The sequence below is a fragment of the Desmodus rotundus genome, chromosome 3, assembly GCF_022682495.2.
Source record: "Desmodus rotundus isolate HL8 chromosome 3, HLdesRot8A.1, whole genome shotgun sequence".
Lineage (NCBI taxonomy): Eukaryota > Metazoa > Chordata > Mammalia > Chiroptera > Phyllostomidae > Desmodus > Desmodus rotundus.
Genome location: NC_071389.1, coordinates 79254437 through 79278885, shown reverse-complemented (window position 1 = coordinate 79278885; position 24449 = coordinate 79254437). Strand labels below are relative to the sequence as shown.

Here is a 24449-nt window from a genome sequence, read left to right as displayed (position 1 = left end):
AAAGATGGTTCCCTCTGCCAAAGTCACACAGGTAACCCGTCAACCTTTCGTATGATTGGTAAGTTTTATGATTCACGACATCTTATATACAATGACGGTTTTTGCCATAACTGTCCAAAATATTAATATATAACTAATTGCCTATGTATTTCTTTTTTGGTGAAACCCTTAAAACATGCAATTTAGTTCCACTTTTTTTTTTTTGGTGGGTTTTTCTTGGCGGGGGGTGGGTTTTTCCCCAGTTTCAGATATCAAATGTCCAACTTCTTTATTTGGCTTCTTCTCACTCCAGTTTAAACTTCCGCACAATTGTACATTATCAAAGCCAGATATCATCCACAAAATAATCATTCAACTGCACCTAATTCCAATTAGATGCAATGAGGTTGGTGAAGCTTGACTTTTCCTAACAGTGAATAGACTCATTTCTTTCATTTACATAAGGCCTCAGGGCTTCCTCAACTCTACAGCAAATCAATAGACCAAAATCATTTCACTGGGTGCTCAGGGGCAGAAATGCAATCACCTTGCTCACAGTCTTCAGCTAGAAAGAGCTCAAGAAGAGACTTAAAAGAAGTACTAGAAATGCAGGGTTTGCTGGAATTTCAGAACAGTTACTCTCAAGTCCAACTGTGGCGTTTCATCATCTGCAGCCGTATCTCTAATAGTGTGGCAACCAGGACTGGAGGGGCGCTATCTCAACTCCGTTTCCTCCCTCCTCTCTCACCAGTTCCAGCAGCCCCCCTCACCCTTGAGCAATTGCTGACACTGAAGTAGGACAGAAAAGGTCATGCTGCTCCAAGTCCTCAGCTAATGATGCCATAAAAGTGGGCCAAGATCAATATGTGGCCAGATCAAAGCTCCAGGAAATCCTAAGCCTTATTCTCCCTTCCAAAGGAGCCTTCTATCCTACGGAGGGGCTTCCCTGAGGGCATCTGCACTACTGTCTCCAAAATTCATGGTAGGGACTGTGAAAACAGGTGTCATCACCTTACACACAAAGGCAACAGGTATTTTAACATGGTGCCCCTGCCAGGTTAATTATTCCCGACAGAGGGCTTTTCCCCCAAGGTGGAGGGCCATCACATCCATGTGTCTGGCTGCTGCAGTCTCCGCACCACCTGGGCACTGGAGAGAAATTCCGAATCTCAGTTTCCACCCTGGAATCTATGTTTTGAAAAGATCTCCAGGTGATGTGATTGTATGCTGATTTTTGAGAGACACCGGGCTATTGCGTGCAGGACAAAAATGTTATATACTGATTGATACATCCTATTTATAACCTTTTGCCTTCCCAAGCGTTCCTTTATTCACTGAAAAGGCATTCCCCTGTCATTCGGCAAATATTTACAGTGTGTGTGCTGCTAGATGCTGACTCAGTGCCTAGCACTGTCTAGGGGAGATAAGGCCTCCCTGGTGATAAAGCAGACAAGTGCTCTGCCACACAGTACTTACATTCTACTTGGGGAGACAAATAGCAAATAAGAGAATGAGCAAGCAAATGAAAGAGACCATCTTTCCACCGAGTCCCACCAAGAAGATAAAGAGGATGACAGAAGTATAATTCACAGGTGCAGGGGACGAATTTTTGATTAAAAGGGAAGGATCCACAAGGGCCTCTCTCCCCATAGAATATTTCAGCTGGAACTTGAAAGTGAGAAAGTGCTCCGCCTGGTGTGGCTCACTTGGTTGGAGCATCCTCCCATGAATTGAAAGGTCTCAAGTTCAATTCCTAGTCTGGGCACATACCTGGGTTGCAGGTTCAGCCGGTCAGGGTGCATACAAGAGGCAACCAACTGATGTTTTCATTGGGCAAGGATTTAAAAAAAAAGGAAAGCGAGAATGTGTGAGGGAGACACTTCAAAGGAGTGAGAAAGAACATTCCAGGAATAAGGATGAGCCATTTGTAAAAGCCCAGGGCTAGGAAAGGAGTTGGTATGTTTGAGGAACGAAAATAGGTCCAAGTACCTGGAGGGCAGTGAGCTTGGGACAGTTGCCAAAGACGTGGGGGAGATTACTAGGCAGGGCCATTTCAGAGCCAGTAAGTCATAACAAGGAACTTGAATGCTGTTCCAAGTGCCACGAGAGCCATCAAAATGTTCCGACAGGGAATACACAGTGTCCTACATACATATGCCATTTACCTGTTGCATAGAGAATAAACTGATTAAGAAGAGCGAACATACGGAAGCCTTTGGGCAGCCCACTGCATGGTCTAGGTGGAGTGGCCGGCTGCAGGAGGACAAATTGAGACATGTTTTGACTGGCCCCAAAGGCTGGCTGGGGTGTTGTCCTGGGCCCTGCACGCCACGCAGCTCTGAATACGAAGATGGCAGTCAAGGGACTTAAGGAGAGAGGCACACAAGGAAATCAACAGAGAGCTATGTCATCGCAGGTGCCAGTGAATTTTATCTTTGTTCAATGAAATGAGCACATACTATTTGACCAGCAGTTCACGTGTTTATCCTACAAGCGGACTGGCGTGTGTGCAAAATGACATACACTCTAGATTATAATGTTTGTATAAGGAGAAGATTAGAAACAACCTAAATGTTGAGTAATAGGGAACTGGTTAAATAAACACTGATTTATCCATATAATAAAATACTATATAGCCAAAAATGGAAACAAGGATACTTTCACATTCTGGGTTTTTTATATACCTGTATTTGTATATGTGTGTGTATATATAATCTTTATATATAGTGGGATGTTACCAACTGTGTAAAAAGGTTTTTAAAATTCTTACACACATAATGCCAGTACATCCTTCAAAAATCTTAAAAAGTAGATTTAAAATCTGCCTCTGGTTGAGGACAGGGATGGGGAACAAACATACTTCTCACTGTGTATTTTTATAGCATTTGAAATTTGTACCATGTGAATATATAACCTATTTAAAATAACTAAATAAAATGTAGATTTTTTAAAATGCATTAAAATAGGTGCAAAGGAAGATGGGGGCCCAGGGTGCTGAGATCACAGAAGGATATGCAGGGGTCGGGACTGAGGAAGGCGGGAATCCTGGGGCAGGTAACACTGGGGCTGAGCCGGCAAGAATGAGCAGGCATGCGTCACTAACACAAGGCAGAACCATGTTCCTGACAGAGGCAGGGACTTATCATCCAATAGGGTCCACTCAAGGAGACAGCGGCATTTTAGTTTAGCTAAAGTTCTTGGGGTTCCAGAAAAACCAGAAGCTCTTGCCTGTTAAGTCAAGAAGCTGGGGCTTTTCCCAGAAGCAATAAAAGGGAGGAGCAGTGGCATGATCAGGTCTGCAGTTCTTCAAGGTAATTCTGGCCACAGGGTGGGAGGAGTTGACTGGAACCTAACTCAGAAACTAGGTAAGGACCTAATTCTTTTAATGGAAAAAGCAATGATGCGGAAGAGGGAACAGACACCAGAGGGATTAAGGAGTTAGCATCACCAAGATTTGGGAACTGATTTCGTCGGGGGAGGGGAGCAGTAAACAGGAATAAAGGAAAACTCCAGCAATCTCACCTGGGCTGCCATTATCTGAGAGGAGAACCTGTGGCAAAGCAAGTTTGGGGCTAGGAGAGGAAGAAATAGTTCCAGAGGAGGCAGAAGGATGGGTTCGAACCTGTGGGTGTATGTAGTTGGGCACTTTGACTCAAGTCTCTGTATTTGTGTTGTTTCAATTGTAAAATGGAGCTAATATCTATCTGAGAGGATTATTTTAATCGTGAAATGAAATGTTTTATATATAGGACCTACCACATTGCCTGAGCCATGGTAGGTACTTAACAAGAAGCAGCCCTGGACACAGTAGAAATTATATATTATAGAAAAGTCTCTACAAGAGAGAAATGCCTACTTCACCAAGGTAGGGATTTCAAGGAAATTTTTACAAATTAAAGAATGTTGCTATTCAATTGATTCCAAGTTTTATTCCTCTAGGTCCCTAGACCAGCCCCTCACCTTGACAGTGCTGTGACCAGTTGTGAGTGTGGACCCAGAACCACAGCTCTCTCACCACTGCTGGGCATGCAACTCACAGCCCAGGCTTTTGGTGAATGGAAAATGCACTAGGAGTGGTCAAAACTGGCTTGTTTCAATTCGAGGCAAACACTAGCATCTGTAAACCCCCAGCGGCCAGACCAACCGGATAACTGTTGAGGTGTTTCACTTCCTGTGTTGCATGTGTCAAACCTCTCCCTGTGACAGCAGAGCAAACCCAGAGGACCACCCCACCGTGTACTTGCAGGCACGACTCAAGGAAAGTGACCTCCAGGGAGTTTCCAGTGAAGATGGAATCTGCAAGGAGAGTAAACTCCAGCCCCCTCTAAATCCAATGCCCCCATGTTTCTGTAATCACAGATGACCTTCAAATTGCCTGCAAAATCAGGAATAAAAAAAAAAGCCCAAGAGCTACCATGAAGATATGAACAAAACACTATTCCTTACGTCATGAGGATTAAACTATGTCTATTCCTTATGTCTCTTACACTTGATTTTGAAGACATACCTCACAATGGTCTTATCAAGGAAAAAAATCATATGGGTTTTTGATAATAAGAAGTATACAGAAATATGTAAGTTGTGTTTCTCTCAAAGCCAGTGCCCCTGAATACTTTCATGGCTAAAGTACCCGTGATGGTCAGAAAAGAAGACGCTTGTTCCCCAAACTGCCGCTCTCCTGGGGACAAGCTCGAGTCGCTCTGTGGGTCTCACCTGCAGGACCGTGCTGCCCTGGAGGGCAGAAGTGATGCCAAACAGTCTTTCTGATATTAGCAGTCATACACCCTGCAGTAGACATGGGGCTCCACGTGGACCTGTTTTATGCAAATTGCCCTAATAGATTTGTATTATAGGATGGCTAAATCTATTTGATATGCACAGATCCACTGTAAGCACAGAGGTTAACTACCCAACACATATGTTATATGAAACAGAAAAGAAATATTAGCCAAAATCCAGTGATATTCAATTCAAGGCCAAAGAAACCAGGCAACAAGGGTCAGAAGCTTAATAATAGTAACCTGAAAACTGACAGCTTTGGGCAGCCCATTTATCAGATGTCCCCTCAGAATCAATAGCAGAATGCCTGTTAAGATTGCTTTTTTAGGGAGAAAGAGTTCTACGTCCTGGTCATAGGTCTCTGAAGATAGAATTAAAATATACGTACATTTCACCCACCCAAAATCCATACCATTTTTAAAAATAAAACATTCTAATTGACTTCTGGTCAAGATGGCGACATAGCTCACCTCTTCGCACAACCACATCAAAATAACAACCAAAATGTAGAGCAACCATCACTCAGAACCATCAGAAATCGAGTTGAATAGGAGTCTGTCAATTACAAAATCGAGTGGAATGGAAGTCTGACAACTACAGAATTAAAGAAGCCACATCCATCCAGACTGGTAAAGGGGTCCAGACACAGAACAGGCTGGTCCCACACCCATGTGTGGTGGCTAAAAATTCAGGAGCGATATCTTGGGAGCAAGGAGTCCTTGTGCCATGTCAAGGCCCCCAGCCCAGGGTCCTTGGGCCAGGAACATAAGTCCCCATAACTTCTGGCTGCGAAACCAACAGGGATTGAGTCAATGGAAGAAACTGTTGGAGCCCTAAGCAGTTCCTCTTAAAGAACCCACACACAGACTCACCTACTCAGACTCACTCCCTCTGAACTCCAGCATCCAGGTAGCAGCTTGAAAGGCACCAGTGGTACATAGGGAGAAAGTGAAGTGCCTGGCATCAAGGCAAGTAGAGGCCATTGTCCCTTTTCTAAAACCTACCCCCACAAAGCTGAAAAGCTGGTGGCATATCTGAGACTCCATCAACCTGGCTAACACTGTTTGACCAGCCTTGGAGATCCCCTGACACTCTGCCCCACCCAACCTATGGGCCCACCCAAGCCGTTTTTCCATATGAATGGTGGGTCTTGGCTCAGGCTTCACAACTTCCTAAATCCTATCAAAGAAGCAACAGCTGGCTTCAGTGAGCCCCCACCACAGTACTAGCAGCAGCCTGCCTAGATTCACAGCTTGGCTATGCATGGGAATCTATAAGCACGAGTAGCAGCCATCTTAGACTGCTTTATAGCTCAGGCAGGGTGCCTAGGACAAAACACAGGTGGGGGATGACTGTGGCCTGCACCACCTGGGAAACCCCACAGTCTGCACACCCAGTGGACAGCTTCAGACCATGTGGGAGAACCACCACCCTGCCCCTGCACAGCTGATCCTCCACGGAGGGGGGAGGTTGGCAGTTAGTGGTCATAGCCAGTCCTTGCAGCTGACTGGCCTGGGTAAGTCCCTCCCACTGATCTGCCAACAGCCACCCAGGCTCAACTACGTGAGGAGGGTGTACTCAGCCCACAGGAAGGATGCACCTCAAGTACACAGTGTGGGTGGTAGGGGAGGCTGTGTCACTGGACCCCACCAGACACCTACTATATTAGGCCACACTACCAAGACAGGGAGTCATAACAGCTCTACTTAATGCATAGAAACAAACACAGGGAGGCTACCAAAATAAGGAGATAAAGAAACATAGCCCAAATGAAAGAACATATCAAAACTCCAGAAAAAGAAATAAACAAAATGGAGATAAGCGATCTATCAGATGCAGAGTTCAAAACACTGGTTATAAGGATGCTCAAGCAACTTAGTGAGGATCTTAACAGCATAAAAAAGACCCAATTGGAAATGAAGGATACACTAATTGAAATAAAGAACAATTTATAGGGAATCAATAGTAGAGTGCATGAAGCCAAGAATCAACTCAATGATTTGGAACATAAGGAAGCAAAAAAACAACCAATTAGAACAAGAAGAAGAAAAAAAAATCCAAAAAATTAGGATAGTATAAGCAGCCTCTGGGAAAACTTAAAGAGGTCCAAAATTCACATCATAGTGGTGCCAGAAGGAGAAGAGAAAGAGCAAGAAATTGGAAATCTATTTGAAAAATAGTGAAAGGAAACTCCCTAATTTGGTTAAGGAAATAGACATGCCAGTCCAGCAAGCACAGAGAGTCCCAAACAAGATGGATGCAAAGAGGCCCACTCCAAGGCACATCATTATTAAAATGCCAACGGTTAAAGATAAAGAGAGAATCTTAAAAGCAGCAAGAGAAAAGAAGTTAGTAACCTACAGGGGAGTTCCCATAAGACTCTCAGCTGATTTCTCAAAAGAAACTTTGCAGGCTAGAAGGGAGTGGCAAGAAATATTCAAAGTGATGAAAAGCAGGGACTTATAGTCAAGATTGCTCTACCCAGTAAAGTTATCATTTAGAATCAAAGGGCAGATAAAGTGCTTCCCAGACAAGAAAAAACTAAAGGAGTTCATCATCACCAAACCATTATTATATGAAATGTTAAAGGGACTTATTTAAGAAAAAGAAGATCAAAACTATAAACAATAAAATGGCAAAAAAATACTTATCTATCAACAATTGGATCTAAAAAACAAACTCAGCAAACAAGAAGAACAGAGACCGAATCATGGATACAGAAAGTATTTTGATGGCTGCCAGATGGGAGGGGGGTGGGAGGAATGGGTGAAGAGGAGAAGGGATTAAGAAGTACAAATAGGAAGTTACAGAATAGCAATGGGAATGTAAAGTACAGTATAGGAAGTAGATGGCCAATACACATGACCCATGGACATGAATGAGGTAGGAGCATTGCCTGAGGGAGTGAGGGGTGCTGGTTGGAGTGGGCAAAGGGGGAAAAATCAGGACAACTGTAATAGCATAATCAATAAAATGTAATTTAAAAATAAATAAATAAAACATTCTGTTCCCGGATTACATAAATTACCATTGGTTTCTGGGTGCTGTCCCTGTTCCTTCCCAAATCTTCCTTTGTAATTCTTCTCTACTGTGGCATTCTGTGCTGTCTTTCCTCACCAATAAAATTCCAACATTTTTCTTGGGAGAGTAAGCAGTGAGCAATCTTCCTGGGATTGTCTTAGGTAGTGTGAGAAGTGCTGGTGGACACAACACTGCCCTTCTTCTTCCTCTGAGCATGGCAGAGATGCTGCCACCCGCACCCTGTCTGTGATTGTTCAGACTGCCTGGGTTAGGTGGGGGACCGGATAATGAAGGGTGGTGAGCTCATCCCAACCCACTTGTCAACACCAGGCCTGAGAACTGTTCCTGACAGGAATTCAAGAAGGACTATTGCTTGCTTCCATGTGAAACCGGCACCGTTGGCCTTTTCCCACACGAAGGTTCTGTGCCTCTGGAACTACTGCGCCCATGCCCTAAAAACTGAAGATGTGTGACTCTCCATCTGAGCAGAAGACAATTCCTGGACTGCTGCACAAGAAAGTTAAAACCCTCTGATTCTTAACCAACCAGTCTTCACTAACATACGAAACTCTCTGAAGCCTGAAGACGTCCCAGTAGATAATAGATCCCCCCAACTCCGGGCATCCAACCACTCCAGCTATCCTTGCTTTCAGCGAAGACAAGATAATTACGGCTGATTGTCACATGTCTAATTTCACACTGAACTAACTCATTGCGGAAAGTAACAAACTATCCTAGCAGGGCGGCACAGCAGCTAAACGTCAGGTCGTCTATCGCCCCCAGGAAAACCAGACACGTTTGCGGAGCCCTTTCTTCAGGCGTTCATGGGCGCGCACTCGCTTCTCACAGGCGCGCACGCACACACTCGGGCACTACACACACAGCAGGGGACTTAGTTTTCTCTTCTTTAGAGCAGCCATCCACAGTCCCTAACATCTGATCCGCCTCATCCTCATCCCCGGAACACACGCCTCCTCTAGCCTCCGTGCCACACACGTGGGGAAGCGCGCCCAGGTGGAGCCAGAAGGGAGGAGGGAAGTGCAGAGTTGGGGAGGGCCAGGGATGAGGGAAGAGGGCGCTCCGAGTGCGATGTGGGATCTCAGGTCCCCAGGTCCGCGTAGATGCCATGTAAACTGCTGGGAGGACGAGTGGGAGACAGGAGAAAAGCTGAGGGAAAGGCAAGGAGAGGAGGCGCGGGGCGGGGGAAGAGGTGGGGGAGGGGCCGCTCACCCAGGGTTTTGACAGCGATCTGCCTGGTGAGAGGCGGAGGCAGGTTGATGCACACCAAGTCCACGTCCTGATGCAGCAGCACCTCGTCAATGCGACTCGTATAAAAGGGAACGCTCATCTCCTTGGCCAGCTCCTCCGCTTCCTCCGGTGTGCGGCCCCACAGCGCCTTCACCGCGAAGCCCTCGTCTTTCAGCAGCGGGATGATGACTCGGGCGGTGAGGCTGGTGCCGAACACGCCCACCCCGGGAAGCATGGCTGCTCCGGCCCGCCTGGTTCTGCTTTAGCTCGGCTCTCCAGTCCAACACGCGCGCCCACACTCCTCTAGCCAGTCCTGCACCCGGCTTGCCTCTCTGCGCCAGCCGCCGTGCCCTGGGCAAGGCGCCCGGGTGCCGAAAGCGCACCCAGCTGCAGGCAAAGCAGTCTCTGGGAGCCTCAGTACAGTGACTGCTGCAGTGTCCGCCACGCGGGGCTCCAGTTCTTCCCAGAGGCGGCGGCAGAGACCCCCCCAGGGCGCACGAGGCCCCGAAGACCCGCGGAACCTCGGTTCAGGCTGCACACCCGCCGCAGCACCAGCCGGCTCCGTGCGCCCCGCGGAGGCCACTCCATGGCCGGCTCATCCCCGCACCCGCGCCACTGCAGCCTGGGACTGGCTCTCTCCCGCGTCTTTTCCGCAGCCGGCCAGTGTCGCACGCACAAGCCTCTACAGGCTGCCAGAGCCCGGCTGCGGGGTCCCCTTTCTCCCCCGCTCTCAGCCCGGAATGAAATAATTCAGCGTCCACCAGGAGGCCGGCTAAGCACTAGGATCCGAGGGCGCCGCGCGCGGATCTTAAACTGCAGCGTGGCGGTGGCGACCGCAGAGGCCACGACCCGGCGCCAGCCTTCTCATTCTGCTGCCATCTTCGCTCGCAGCGCGGCACTGGCGGCCTCGGCCCCGGCCGGCTCTGCTCCGGGATCCCGCGGGGACGGGGGCGGAGTTGGGGAGTTTGGCTGTCAGCGGCCGGGTGTTCCTGCACCGCCCCCGCCGCTGCGCCGCGCGCCATTGGCCGCCGCGCACCACCCCCATCCTGCCGCGGCGGCGGGCTCCGGGTGCGCGCTGCGCCGGGCCCAGGAACCCAGGCCGACTCCTCCCAGGCACCGCCTCACTGGCCTCCTAGCCCTCCGCTCCTTCCCTTTCTTTTCGCTCTACCACCTCCTTCCCCTTCTCTCTTCTTTCCAAACCCCGCCCCAAGCAAGCTAATAAATCTCTCAAGACAGGGCGCGCCCTCAACCACGAGCCCGAGGTCCCTGGGAAGGTAGAAGCTGGTGCCTGGCCCCAGGGCCAGGGGTCCCAATGAGGTGTGAGCAGTGGGTAATTACAGTTCCGGCAGCTTTTTCCGCGTGCAGGAAACCGTGCTAGGGAAGCTTTCCAGGCATTCTCTCTTTTAATCATCTGATACCCCTAAGGTTATTGGGAACCCACTTAACCGATGATGTAACTGAGTCCTGGGAAGGTTTAGTAACGTGGGCAAGGTCACACAACAGGTAAGCAGCTGGCTGGGATTAGAAACCTGACTCCAGAGGAGCGATGAACTGGAGAGTTCTCTCTCCTTCCAAAAAAACCCTTCTCCAGTCGTGTGCCACCCCTCCGTTCGCGCACTCGTGGCCCAGCGCCTTCCTCCCAGACCATCCTGTCTCGACAAGCTACCTCTGCTTCCCCCCCCCACCCCCCCGCGAGGCCGACGTCTGCATAAAGGCTGTTGTACTTAGTGGCCACACAGGGGCAGGGGTCCCGGAAGACCAGTCTCTGGGAGTCTCAGTACAGTGACTGCTGCACTGTCCGCCACGCGGGGCTCCAGTTCTTCCCGGAGGCGGCGGCTCCGGGGCGCACGAGGCTCCGAAGCACAAATGTGTCCGCATCTCTGTTTAGAGACCGAGGGGTAACCCTAACCAGATGCCACACCAGCCTCTCGGTCTGGCTCAATGGTTCCTTTCGCCACCGCTTCTCAGGCCTCCACTCCCTTCTACTCCGTTGACAAGTACCTAAGCTTTGACAAGTACCCCGGTGGAGGTGAAGGCTGGAGCTTGGGGACCCTGAGCTTATCTGGTTTCCCGCCAGACGCGGATCCCGGCCTGCAGGATCCGGTGTTGTGGCTGCAACATACAAATACACACCGACTACAGAAATCCTGTGGAGAAAAAGGGCTGGCATGGCCACTCTCTCAAGAGGAGAGCATACTGACCTTTGCCTTGACAGGCTTTTATTGCTTTTCTAGACCCCTTACATCAAAGATGGTCCTCATTTACTATGCATAGGTTTATTTTGGGTGGTTATCTTTTACAGAAAACAAAGGAGAGGATGTCCTAAATACATCAAAGAAGGATATTTGCAATGTAAAGGGAGAAATGGTCAAAGGGGTTATGCTCCATACCTGGAAGGTCTAGCTCAGATTTTAGGAAGATAAAGATACTCAGTAAACATTTGCTGCCTCAGGGTGAGGGAGTTTTAGCAAGAGCAAGTCTCATAGTCTAGGTACAATGCAGGCCTGATTTCTCACCGGAGAACCTATCCATGGACGTAGGTCCTGCCTGCCAACCTTGCTCCCCACTGGCTTTCCCTAGTGGGGGCTGAGCCACATTTCCCACACTTGGAACGGGTCCCCACACCCGCCATTTCCTCAGCACCTATCTCACTGACAGCCTGGCATGTAGTAGGCACTCAGTAAACATTTGCTAAATAAATGAATGAATATTCATCGAATGCCTGCTTTGCTCCCACTTGGTGGTGGGAGGGGAGACCCAAAACTGAGGCAAGGGACCTCGCCTCTAGCTCAAAATCTCTGGAGAGGTCAGGGCTTCTGTCTTGTTTATCTCTTTGTCTTCATCAGTCAGCTCAATTCGGCACATGTCTGCCTCAAATCATGAGTGGATAACGTGGTAAGTGCAGGGTCCGGCAGAGGTAACACCTGCTTCAGTGTGGTTGGTAGGGTAGTAATATGTAATAATTTATAGTTTCAATTTGAACATTTTACCTAAAATGTCATATGGTGTGCTTGAGTGTGATATTATGTTACAGAATTGCATACTTACGATTTTGTAATAAAAAGGGCCGTTATTTGTGCCAGACCCTGTACTTGCAAGCCAAAAACAACTTGTAACAACTTGCAATGAAGCAGGGCACAGTGGAGAGTGCAGGACACCAAGAAAGCTTGTGTGTGGCAGTGTGGGGAGGAGGCTGACCTCTGGCCCTTAGAAGAAAGGCACAGAGGACACTGAGTGCTCTGGGTGGCTGCCAGTGGCTGGGGAAGGTGTGAGACAAAAGGAGGTATTGCCATCAATATTGACAGGCTTCGTTTCAGCAGTTTGCAAAAACCAAGGCAGGAACGCCTACTGGGGCAAGGGTGCAGGCAGTGGTGTCAGACACAAGGCTCCCTCTCAGTACACAACAGGCTGGGTCACATGTCGGAGATGACGCTGCTCACAGGGAGCAGGGCATGTGGAGCTTGGCACTGAGATTAGAAGTGGAGCCAGAGCACCAATGGTTGACTCCTGCCTCTGCCATTTATTAGCTGCAGAACCTTAAGGAAGCTATTTCCCCTCTCTGCCACAGTTTCATCTGTAAAATCAGGCAATAATGGTATACACTCCAAAGGATTTTAGAGAATTATGTGGGTTGATTTTTATAAAGTCCTTAGAATAGTGTCTGGCACATAGTACGCTCTATATAAATGTTAAATAAGCATGGAGAGCAGGTCTGTTATCATCGTTTCTTGGCATGAGGACGGTTGTATAAGTGCAGCATCACCTAACCAATAAGAGGGAGTTTTGTATTCTTTCAAAGGGAACTTTACTCCTAGCTTCAGTGTGAAAAAAATAAACCTTCCAACGTGGGTGTCCAACCTTGTGTCGTGTCTGGGCCACACTGGAAGAAGAAGAGTTGTCTTGGGCCACCCATTAAATACATAAACACTAATGTAAACTGATGAGCAAAAAAAAAAAAAAGGTTTTAAGTAAAATTTGCGGTTTTGTGTTGAGCCTCATTCATAGCCATCCTGGGCCACATGAGGCCTGCAGGCTGCTGGTTAGACACCTCTGAATATCAAAAGAAATGATCACATTTGATTCTCATTAGAAATGTGTTAAACAAACATTATCTCCATTTCATAGAAGACAAAACTGAGTCCTAGCAGCAACTCAGACGTATGGGTCCAAAAAGAATGTTTCATTTCCAAACTTCCCGCTGTTTCTCCCTCAGTTCCCTCATCTCAGTAAATGCCTCTTCCAGACCACCAATACGCCAAAGCCATGGAGACATGCAGGACTTCTGTCATATACTCTATAGCAGAGGTGTCAAACTCATATTCACTGAGGGCCACATCAGCCTCGTGGTTGTCTTCCAAGGGCCGAATGTAATTTTAGGACTGTAAATGTAATTACTCCTTAACAGTTAAGTGAGAGCTTGGCACTGGCGCCGGGTAGAAACAAGGTGCTGGGCCGGATTCAGCTCACGGGCCACGTGTTTGCCACCTGTGCTGTATTATATACCTATCTATTTATCATCCATTTGCCTCAGCAGATTATAAACTCACTGAGATCAGAAGTTTGCGTGTCCTGTTCCCTCCTGAATCCCCAGTGCCTAAAATTGTATCCAACACCTGCTGGACGCTCTGTCTACATATGCTCTTCTAATAGCCATGCATTACTATGAGAACTGTATGAGTTAATATTTATACCTTCCTTAAAACTCTGCTAAGTGCCATGTGCAAGAAAAGTTTAGGCCCTCGAGAAGCAAGGCTGAGCGTGACCGCAGCCTGACCTCAGGTTGCTTATGCCTGATGGCCTGTTGCTTGGGGACATGAATTGACAGTGGCAGTATGGACTGACAAATGCCATGGGGAGTGTGCAAGGCATGATTTGGGAGCAGAGGAAGACTTTGAAATCAGAACGGGAAGTCTTTAAAGACTTGCAGAGAGGAGTGGGCTGGACCCACGTTTTGAAAGACTTGCTGAAGTTAGGTAGAAGAAAGAGGGGAGATTATTCATAGACAGAGGGATGCTAAAAGTGGGCTAACCCAAGGTGGACAGGTGTCTGTGGAGGAGGCCAGGATGTGACATAGAATCACTGAAAGACTTAAAGCAGACAGTGAACAATCAGATAGGCATGTGAGAACCATCACTCAGGCTGCATCATGGAAGGTGGATTGCAAGGGGCACACCCAACCCAGCCCTGCAAGGAGACCACTGCAAGAACCTGAGATCCAAAGGAGGAGGATCGAACAAAGGTGGCAGGCATGGCGATGAAGATGAGGGGCAGGTGCTTGAGGTAAAACAGGGCACCTGGTGCTCTGCCAAGGAGGCGAAATCTCCCTGGCCTTGACCCAACCTCTACTATTTGGATTTGGGTGAAGATTTTAGGCCTAGTTTAGTGTCATTGAAGATAATTGTCATTACATTCTAAACCTTCTTTTAGAAATAAAAACAGAAAGGACTCATTTTTTATTCAGAGCTCTAGGATGACGGCACAATGGAATTTATCATAATAATTTAGCTTAATGATAATTCAAAATATTTTTATTGTAAAAATCACCTACACATATTACAGAAATTTCAGAAAATAAGATGACTTCTGCCTTAATCACTCCACCCTTACATAGCCACTGTGAATAATTTGGTTTATTTGCTTGTACAATTTTGGAAATAATATTTTAATGAAAAATAAAAGGGAGAGTCTTGCTATTTAGTTAGATTTTGTACTGGTCTTTTTGATACAGGTAAAAAAAAAGCAGGCTTTAGTTATTTATTTATACCTGAGTATAAATATCCAATATCTTAATAAGTCTTAGTATTTGTGGAATGAAATATTCTTGTTCTTTGTAGAAATGTAGCTTTGCCAAGGGGGAAAGCTTGAATAGTCATGGCTGCGGAGGATCCTAGAGCAGTTCTACTAAACAGTTCTAATGTGCATAGTGCTGAAATGTATTCCTGAACGGGTATCCATCAGGAGAGTTTTAAAAAGTGCCCATTCTTGTAGTGAATAATAGCTACCACGTATTGAGTGCTTGCTATAGACGAGGCACTACGCTAAGCACATCGTATGCATTTCCTCCACAGCCCCTTCAGATATGGGCGGTTATCCCCATTATGACAAATAAAGAAACCGCTACAGAAAAAAGGTAACTTGCCTGAGGCTGGTCATACAGGCAAGCATTTGAGTGAAATCACCTGACTCCCAAGTCACAGTATATAGCCACCACGCCCACTGCCCCTGAATTTAAGTTAGATACCACAGCCCCGATTTGCCCCTGACAACAGGGCCCTTGGCCCTCTAGGGAAGAGAGGCAGAGTTGCGTTCTCCTTCTCCCCTTCCCCTAACAGAGGTCCACGGACTTCCTGAGGAGGGGTTCACCAGCGCTGCCATCCAGGTCAGAACAAGGGGTGAGATGCCCATGCTGCTCCTTCTGGGGGACGGGCATGGATGGGACAGTGTGGGCTACCTCTATCTCTCCCTGCATGCCTCCAATGGCCTCCTGGCATGGCTTAGGGAGAGCTTTGAGCTTTTTTTTCTTTTTTTAAAATACTTTTTGAAAGGCAGGAACAGTTTATTTTTATTTATTTTAGAGAGAGGGGAAAGGAGGGAGAAAGAGAGGGAGAGAAACTTCGAAGTGTAGGTGCCTCTTGTGCACCCCCATCTGGGGACCTGGCCTGCAACCCAGGCATGTGCACTGACTGGGAATCAAATCCAAGACCTTTCGACCTTTCAGATCACAGGCCGGCACTCCGTCCGCTGAGCCACACCAGCCAAGGCCAGAGAGGGCTTTTAAAAGCATTGGCCCACTCACCAACTAGTTGAAACCCCTTCACTGCTGCCCTCCTGAACTTGTAATGCAATCTAAACCCCTCAACGGGACCCAGGAGGCTCTCTGCTGTGTCCCTTTGCTCCTCTGTCTGATACCACTCACTCCTGAGCTGTCAGTGCTGTGTACCAATTCCCCTCCCTTCCTCTTGATTCTGCAGTCTTGTCCGGCTCTCTGAAGACATTGGCACTTTTTGTTCCTCCGCCAGGAAGGCCTTCATTCACCTGCTAGCTTGTCCTCAGCCTTTTGGGCTCAACCTGTATGTCACATCCTCCCCACCCTATGGTAGTAGGTATTCTTTACAAACTGCCGCTCCAGCACCACCCTGTTGATTCCACTCACAGCACTTAACACAGTCTTCTTGGGTTTGCTTCCCTGACCATTGCCCCTCTCCCTGGCTGGAATATTAGCTCCTTAGGTTCAGGGGTCCTGCTGGTCTCATTCACTGCTATCTCTCCAAAGGCTAAACAATATGTGGTACCTCACTGATACACACTAAATCCTTGCTGAATGAATAAATTAACCACATAAATATTAAAACATTCTCTAATATCATGTAATGACATGGAAAAATGCTTATAGCATAATGTTATGTTTAAAAAGCCAAAATAATATTACACATACAAAGTGGGGCAAAAGTAGCTTTATAGTTGTGAGTATGCAAAACAAGTTTGTTCTTCTGTTGTTATTTATTAATTATTGTATTATTTTTCATACAAACAACTATAAACCTACTTTTGCCCAACCCAATATAATATTATCAGAACTATATATTTTCATATTTTTTATTAGGGTACAATATATATAACATAAAATTTACCATTTTAACCTTCAAAAAATTTTTTTATTTATTGATATTCGAGAAAGAGAGAAACAATCATTTGTTTATCGGGACAATACTCTAACCAACTGAGCTCCCTGGCCAGGGCCCACTTTAACCATTTGTCAGTGTACAAGTCAGTGGCATTGAATGCATTTACATTGTGCCTTCAACCATGTATTTTTAAAAGAAATAATCTATGAAATGAAAAGAAAACCACTTCTTCCTACATTTCTGTATTTTCCTTATATCTAAAATAAAGAAAAAAAAAACACGTAAGCATCTAAATGAACTAATAGTTCTGTTCATGTGCTCAGAAATCTCTTTTCTCTCCAATTAGAACTCAGTAAATGAACTCATCGAGGGAGGGAGCCTAAGTGCATCTAGCTCGTTACAAGTCCGCCAAAACACCAAATAATGGTTGACTCCACCAGGTTGAATAGCAACACGTTTCATATCTGTGTCACTTGCTGAGCCAAGAGAAACACAAACACCCTTGACAGCACCATCACTAAATCTGTGGCTCTTCAAGGGGGGTGGGAATGGGTTTAAAGCAAAACACAGGACCTTGGGCATCACAAGCTTGTGTGGAAAATACAGCACTGTCCTTCTTGGTGTGTGACAACCCTCAGGGCACTTGGCCTCTTCGTGCCTACAATTCTCTGAGATAATGCTATTCTGTGTAATTTTCTGCTGCCTCAATCAGCATGTTAAGGCATGGGGGTAGATACTATAATTACTCTATAAATAAACAAAGTACAGATCAATAAAATAAGTACATAGAAAAACTATTTAGCATCCCATATTATTAACACGCTACTTACATACACAGATTAGCACACCAGAAAAATAACCCTTGTGACAATCTGACAGAAAATAAATAGCATTTAAATTTTTAATTTACAATAGAGAGAATGACATCCAATTCAAATTAGAAGCATTATTCTACTCCCTCATTTATCATTTAAAGGACAGGCACATAAAACAAGATATGCTCCATTTTAAACAAGTCTCTCCTATTTATTACTCGAGACAACATACAGAATCCAAAATCAATTCCTTGAACTCCAGGAATCTAGGCATTGAGACCACAACGTGATACAGGGCTGTGGGCTAAAGAAGGACTGCCCAAAAGCCTATGGGATTCAGGACTTGTTCTCAGGGGAGGTAACCAGGGACAAGGTGTGGCCTGGAAGAGTGATGGCAGAGAGAACATGTCATGTAACTCAGCATTCAAAAAGAGATGATTATAAAAATATTTAACCTCTGGTTCAGCATGGGCAACAACCAGTCCAAAGGCCAATACCCCTGGAGCAGACTCGGAGGCTCCCTGCTAGATGCAGCATGTTAGTCGCTGGGTCATTTGTTTGTGGTCAGGCCTGGGGGACCTAAAGGACAGGTCTGGGCAGTGGGGTGGCAAAGTGGCACTCAGAATGTTCAGGGTAGCAGGTGAACATTTCCACAATCAGTACAACCGTGCCAGGCGTGTGTGTACCAGACGACCAGCCACCCTACACTCAAGCGACGTTCATTCACTGCCTGCTCTGTCCAGGTTTCTGAGTCGCTCACCAGAAATAAAGACTAACAGACTCCATCGTGCCCCTTAGGGAGCTCGTGGCCTAGAAAATCAGAGAGACGAGCAAACAGGACTTGCAATGCAGTGTGTGAGAAGCATCATCATAGAGGTATGCTAGGTTCTGTGGGAGTCAGGCATACACAGACCACACGGGAGGGGAGCAGAAGGTGGGGGGCAGAGGAGGAGTTGGCAGGCAAGGTATGAGAAAGAAATAGGAAATGCTTCTTGCCTCAACTAAATTACATTTAGATCTTCTACTAGAGTAAGCAGTGGAGGGACAGTACACTCGCAAGCAGCTGACCCAGTTCTCTGGGATTCACCTCCGTTCAGAGTCTCTCGCTAGCTATTGCTACCAACACGTAACTGGCCTTCCCTCCCCATCTCCCAACCCTGACCCCAATCCTGCTGCCCCACTCCCCTCCCCTGACCCCCCACCTGCATACACCTTTTTTCCTCTTTACACAGCCAAAACATGGCAGAAACATTTAAACAAAACTTTGCAGAGGGCTAGGAACTAATGGCAGAGAAACAATATCATGTATAACGAGAAACTTGAAAATGGCTTACAATGAAAGCATATTGATCTTCAGTTTCAGAACCCTCCACAGAGCTCCCTACCTGCACCCCGTCATGGCACACACTTGACAGCACATCAGGGTGAGCCAAGGAAGGTCTCAGGCACCTGAAGATGATCTGCCTCTGGCCCTCGGGTCCCCCGAGAGGAGAATATCCCAAGCAGGTCTCTGACTCACTGGAGGATGCTGGGCCCTCTGGCCATGAGCAGAAAAGCTTGCTTCCACCCCAACTAGAAGAATGCCATCTGGCAGTGGAGTGGCATTCATGAACGTGCAAAATCACAGTCAAAGAACTAAAAGGAAGATGAAGCGGATGATCCCCTGCCTACTGAAGAGCATAGCAACAATATTTAAGGAGGAAGGCCTTATCTGAGAGTCCAAACTAAGAAAAATAGAAGCCAGCAAAAAGTTCTTGCCCCAGTGAATTTCTTGTGACAATTCTCTTAGCCAAAAGAAAGAACCAACCCAACAAGGACTCAGTGGAACAGAGGGAAGGGCTGGCTAGAGGATGGAGACCTTTCCTAGCCACCATCAGGTATAAAACCCACCTTCAGGCCAAGCTAAATGAACATTCAACTTCACTTCAATTCAATCTGATCTAATTAGATGATACCTAATATCCCAAGCTAAAGAACCCAATCAGTTATTGGCAAAGGAGAAATATTCAAAACAGGAAGGGCCCTCCTGGCCAGGCAGACAGGACCTCTGCCATCACCTGCCTGGTTACTAGGAGCACAGAGACAGTGGCACAGCTGATATTCACACCGTGAGCTGTTTTGGCATTTCCAAGGACAGAAAGGAGTGTCACATTAGACCCCTACAAACTGGGGTCAGAGCGGACACTGGCTTTTCCAGGGCAAGGTGAGTGTGGAGGGCCTCGGTTTCCAGGGTCTTACTCAGGTTCTGCTTTTGGAACCTTTCTTCCTTTTCTGGTGGGAGGAGGTTTCCTGCAAGACAGATTTTTTTTTATTCCTCTTTTCCAAACAATGGAAACACTTATTTATTGTGAAAAAAAATACATGATATTTATGTATAATGATAAAGTTAGAAAGAATCTTCACCCAATACCGATCGTTTACAAGCCCAGAGCATTTACACACCGAACCGTTTGGCCACAAAGGAAATCACAACACATTCCGAAGGAATGATATCATACCGATTACATTTTTTTTTCACCACAATGCACTGATAATAGAAACCAGCAGTAGGAATGTATTGTCATTCCCATTCCATAACTTTGACAAAAAATATTCTAAATAATCTCTGGATTAAAGAAGAAACCACAATGATGCTAAAACAATATTTAGAAATGAAACACAATGAATGTGTGCATTAAAAAAATATGAGTTATACCCTGGCCAGTGTGGCTCATTTGCTTGGAGCATCATCCCGTAACCAAAGTTTTGATGGTTCAATTCCCAGTCAGAGCACATTCCTGGACTGTGGGTTCAATCCCTGGTCCAGGCACATATGGGAGGCAACCCATTGATGCTTCTCTCTCACATCCATGTTTCTCTCTCTCCCTCCCTCTCTCTCGAAAATCAATGAAAAATGTCCTAGGGTGAGGATAAAAAAAATCCCATATGAGTTACAACTAAAGTTGAACTCAACAAGGAATGTAGAGCTTAAATACATTTTTTTAAACAAAAGAGATCTGAAAATTCATGAATTAAATATTCAATGATCTACAAAGAGAAAATACAGAAAGAAAAATCTAAAAGGAGAAATTAATATAAAACAAATAATAGAATCTAAAACCATGAACATAAAAATTATCAATGAAACCAAAAGATGGCTAATTTAGAAATAATAAAATAGGTCAGTCTCTGAAAAAACTGATTAGAAAAAGAGAAAAATATGTATTAGGGGGAAAATACTATAAACAAATTTTTGCCTATAATTTTGAAAACTTTTATGAAATGGACAACTCTATAGAAATATATGAGTTAGAAATGTGACTCCAAGAGAAATAGAAAATGTGAAGATGCCTGTAACTATTAAAATAAGTGAATGGCGAGTCAAATGTCTCTCCTCAAGGAAAGCAACAAGTTCAGACAACTTTACAGGCAAGTTTCACCAAACCTGCACGGAAGAGAAAATTCCTATGTTAGCCAAAGAGTGTCAGACAGCAGAAAAGAAGGGAAAAGCTACTGAATTCATTTTATGAGGTCAACATAAGTGGGAAAGAATAGTACTTTTTAGAAGCACCAGAAGAAAATTTAGTTCATTATCATTGATGACTAGAAATGCAAGAATTCCAAATAAAAAACTAGCAAACCTGATTTAGCAGCATACAACTAAATAAGATTTATCCTGTAAAAATATATGACTCAACATGAGAAAAATATATCAAGTTACTATAAAATATGAAGATGTTAAAGGGAAGAAAATCATATGATTATCTTAACAGATATGTGGAAATTCAATACTAATTCATTTTTTAAAATAAAATTTTAAGCAAACTTAGACCCAAACTTCCTTAATTTGATAAAATATTTTCTCCAAAAACCCTATAATAATATCATACTCAGTGATTAAACTTTAAACACATAATTATTAAGTTCAAGTACAAGTCAGAGTGCCCATTATCACCCTACTACCCAACGCTGGCCTGGAGGTTCTTACCCAGGAAAAGTTCAGGTAAGAAGAGACAAAAGAATCAGGGAGAAAGAGATAAAGTGCTCATTATTTGCAAATTGTCCTCTTTGAAAATCCAAGAGACTCTTCAGACAAACTATTAGAATGAATAAGAGGGTTCAGCAAGGTTGCTGCATACAAGGTCAACATAAAAACAATTGGCATTCCTTTACACCATCGATAACCAATCAGAAAATGTAGTAGAAAAAATTCTCCTTTTCAACAGCAACAAAAATTATATTGAATAAGAATCAGTTAAGCAAATGATGTATACAACTTTATAGGAAAAATATACAGAGTTGTCGAAAAAGAAAAAAAAGGCTGAATACAGAGACAAAAAGAAAGACTCAGTATTTTTTTCCCTAAATGAATCCATAAGTTCAATATAAGGTAATTTATTAAAAGAGCAAGGAAGCCCTGGCTGGCGTAGCTCAGTGGATTGAGCGCGGGCTGCAAACCAAAGGGTTGCCAGTTAGATTCCCAGTCAGGGCACATGCCTGGGTTGCTGGGCCAGGTCCCCAGTGGGGGCCACATGAGAGGCAACCACACATTGATATTTCTCTCTCTCTTTCTCCCTCCCTTCCCCTCTCTCTAAAAATAAATAAATAAAATCTTTTTAAAAAAAAAAGAGCAAGGAAAGAGCCTTTTTAGTTAACTATTGATTTTTAACAAATCTTCCCAAAACTTAATGGCTTAAAACACCCACTGTGTCTCTGCAGTCTGGGGTGGGCTCTGCTGGGTATTCCTGCTGTCCTTGCAGGTAGCCATGCAGGTGGCTGCCTTCCACTGGGGGCTCAGGTCTAGGCTGGACTAGAGCTAGGTTCCTCTCTTTCTCTAGGGAGACTCGGGGCCTCTCCCCTTCCACATGGTGTCTCCCTGGCGATTGTCTCTGTGGGTCTCTCCAGCAGAGCAGCCAGGCTACTTGCATGGTGGCTCAGAGCTCCCAAGAGCACAAAATGAAAGCTTACAGGCCTAACGTTTAGACCAGGAACTGGCATAGTATTACTCCTATCTCATTCGAAGATGAAAGCAAATCGTAAGCCAACCTAGATTTAAGAGTTGGCTTAAGGGTCTGCATACAGGGGGTGTAGTGCATCAGCTAACTACCACAAGGGACCTATCACACACTGGGATTTGTATAGTTAAAGTATAGCAATGGTGCAGGACCAGATAAATAAATCAAAGGATCAGAGCTGAGAGTGCTGATAAACAATAGAAGCCTGATAAATGATAGAAGTGTCACTATAGATCGGTGAGAAAAGGTAGGCTTTTAAAAGTAAGTAGAGCCAGGACAAATAATGTTTTATACTTATGGTGGATTTCAACTGTCACGAATTCTTTGATACTCTTCCCTTGAATATGTGTGGTGTAATTCTCCTCCCATTGAGTGTGGGCTAGACTTAGTGAATAGAAGTGGGTTCACTTCAAATGAATAGTATACAATGGAAGGAACAGCATGTGACTTCAGAAACTGTCATAAAAGGTACTGCAACTTCCTGCTTGCTCATAATTTCTCTTGAATGGATTACTCACTCTGGGGGAAGCTAGCTCCCAGGTCACAAGGGCTCTCAGGCAGCCTTGTGGAGAAGCCTCCATGGGGAAGAACTGAGTCCTCCTGCCAACAGCCACGTGAGTGAGCCATCTTGGAAGAACACCCTTCAGATACTGCACCCTTGACTGACATCTGACTACAACCTCAGCAGAGACCCTAAGCCAGAGCCACCTAGCTAAGCTGCTGCCTGTTTTCCAACATTCCGAGATTGTGAGATTAGACATGTCTGTGGTTCTAAGATGCTAAATGCTGGGGTAATTTGTTTCATAGCAATCGATAATTGATACAATATTTCACCCCACCAAAAGAAATAGAATTGGACCCTTCCTCATGCCTCACACACACACAAAAAAAAATACTTTACAACTTTTTAGGAATTAATATGGGATAATATCTATGATTATAGAAAAGATTGCTTAAATTAGACACAGAGACACAGGCCATAAAGGAAAAGATACTATAATCAAGGTTAAAAATAAGTGACAATCAGGGAGGAAATATTTGCAACATACAGTAACCAGAATATACAAAGAACCCCATCAAATAAAGTAAAAGACAAACAGCTCAATAAAAAAATAGATAAAAGTGATAAATCATGGAAGAGACAACCTAAATGATCATTAAAACATCTTACTAACACCCTGACCAGTATGGCTTAGTTGGTTGGGCATCATCCCACAAAGCAAAAGTTCCCTGGTTCGATTCCCAGTCAGGGCACATGCCTGGGTTGTAGGTTCCCCCTCACTAGGGGCACATGACAAAGGCAACTGATCAAAGTTTCTTTCTCACATCTATGTTTCTCTCCCTCTCTTTCCCTTCTCTCTAAAAATAAATAAATAAAATCTTGCCCTGACTGGTGTGGCTGACTGGATTCAGTGTCAGCCTGTAAATCAAAGGGTTGCCTGTTTGATTCCCAGTCAGGGCACAAGCCTGGGTTGCAGGCCAGGTCCTCCAGTAAGGGACACTCGAGAGGCAACCACACATTGATGTTTCTCTACCTCTCTCCCTCCCTTTCCCTCTCTTTAAAAACAAATAAATAAATAAATAATCTTTAAAACAAAAAACTCACTAGTAATAAGAGCAATGCAAATTAAGCCAGGATGAGATTCTATTTCTGATCCACCAGAATGACAAAGATGAACAAATCTAAAAATATCAAGAGTTGACCAAGACATAGGTGAACGGGAATTGTTATACATCGCTGATGGGAGTATAAATTGTTACAGCCATGTGGAAGCAATTTGGTAGCACGTAGTAAAACCAAATACGCACATACACTGTGACCTGACAACTGCGCTTCGAGCAATTCTAGAATTTCCTGGCACCAGACACAAGAAGGCCCATACTAGGTTAGTTATTGCCGAATTGGTTTTGGGAGAGAAATATGCAAAACAACCTAAACGTCCATTAATAGAATGAATAAATAAAAGATGGTATATTTAAACGATATA

At 45.1% G+C, this 24449-nt stretch overlaps 1 protein-coding gene across 1 annotated transcript in view; it reads right to left on the bottom strand.

The window, feature by feature from the left end:
- Positions 1-9945, bottom strand: part of GFOD1 (Gfo/Idh/MocA-like oxidoreductase domain containing 1) — a 112441-nt gene extending 102496 nt beyond the window's left edge. Inside the window, exon 1 of the mRNA XM_024565623.4 lies at positions 9010-9945. Within this exon, the coding sequence (XP_024421391.1) occupies positions 9010-9262 (253 nt within the window). The 5' untranslated portion in view covers positions 9263-9945. The remainder of the gene's footprint in view (positions 1-9009) is intronic.
- Between the last annotated feature and the right edge of the window lie 14504 nt (positions 9946-24449).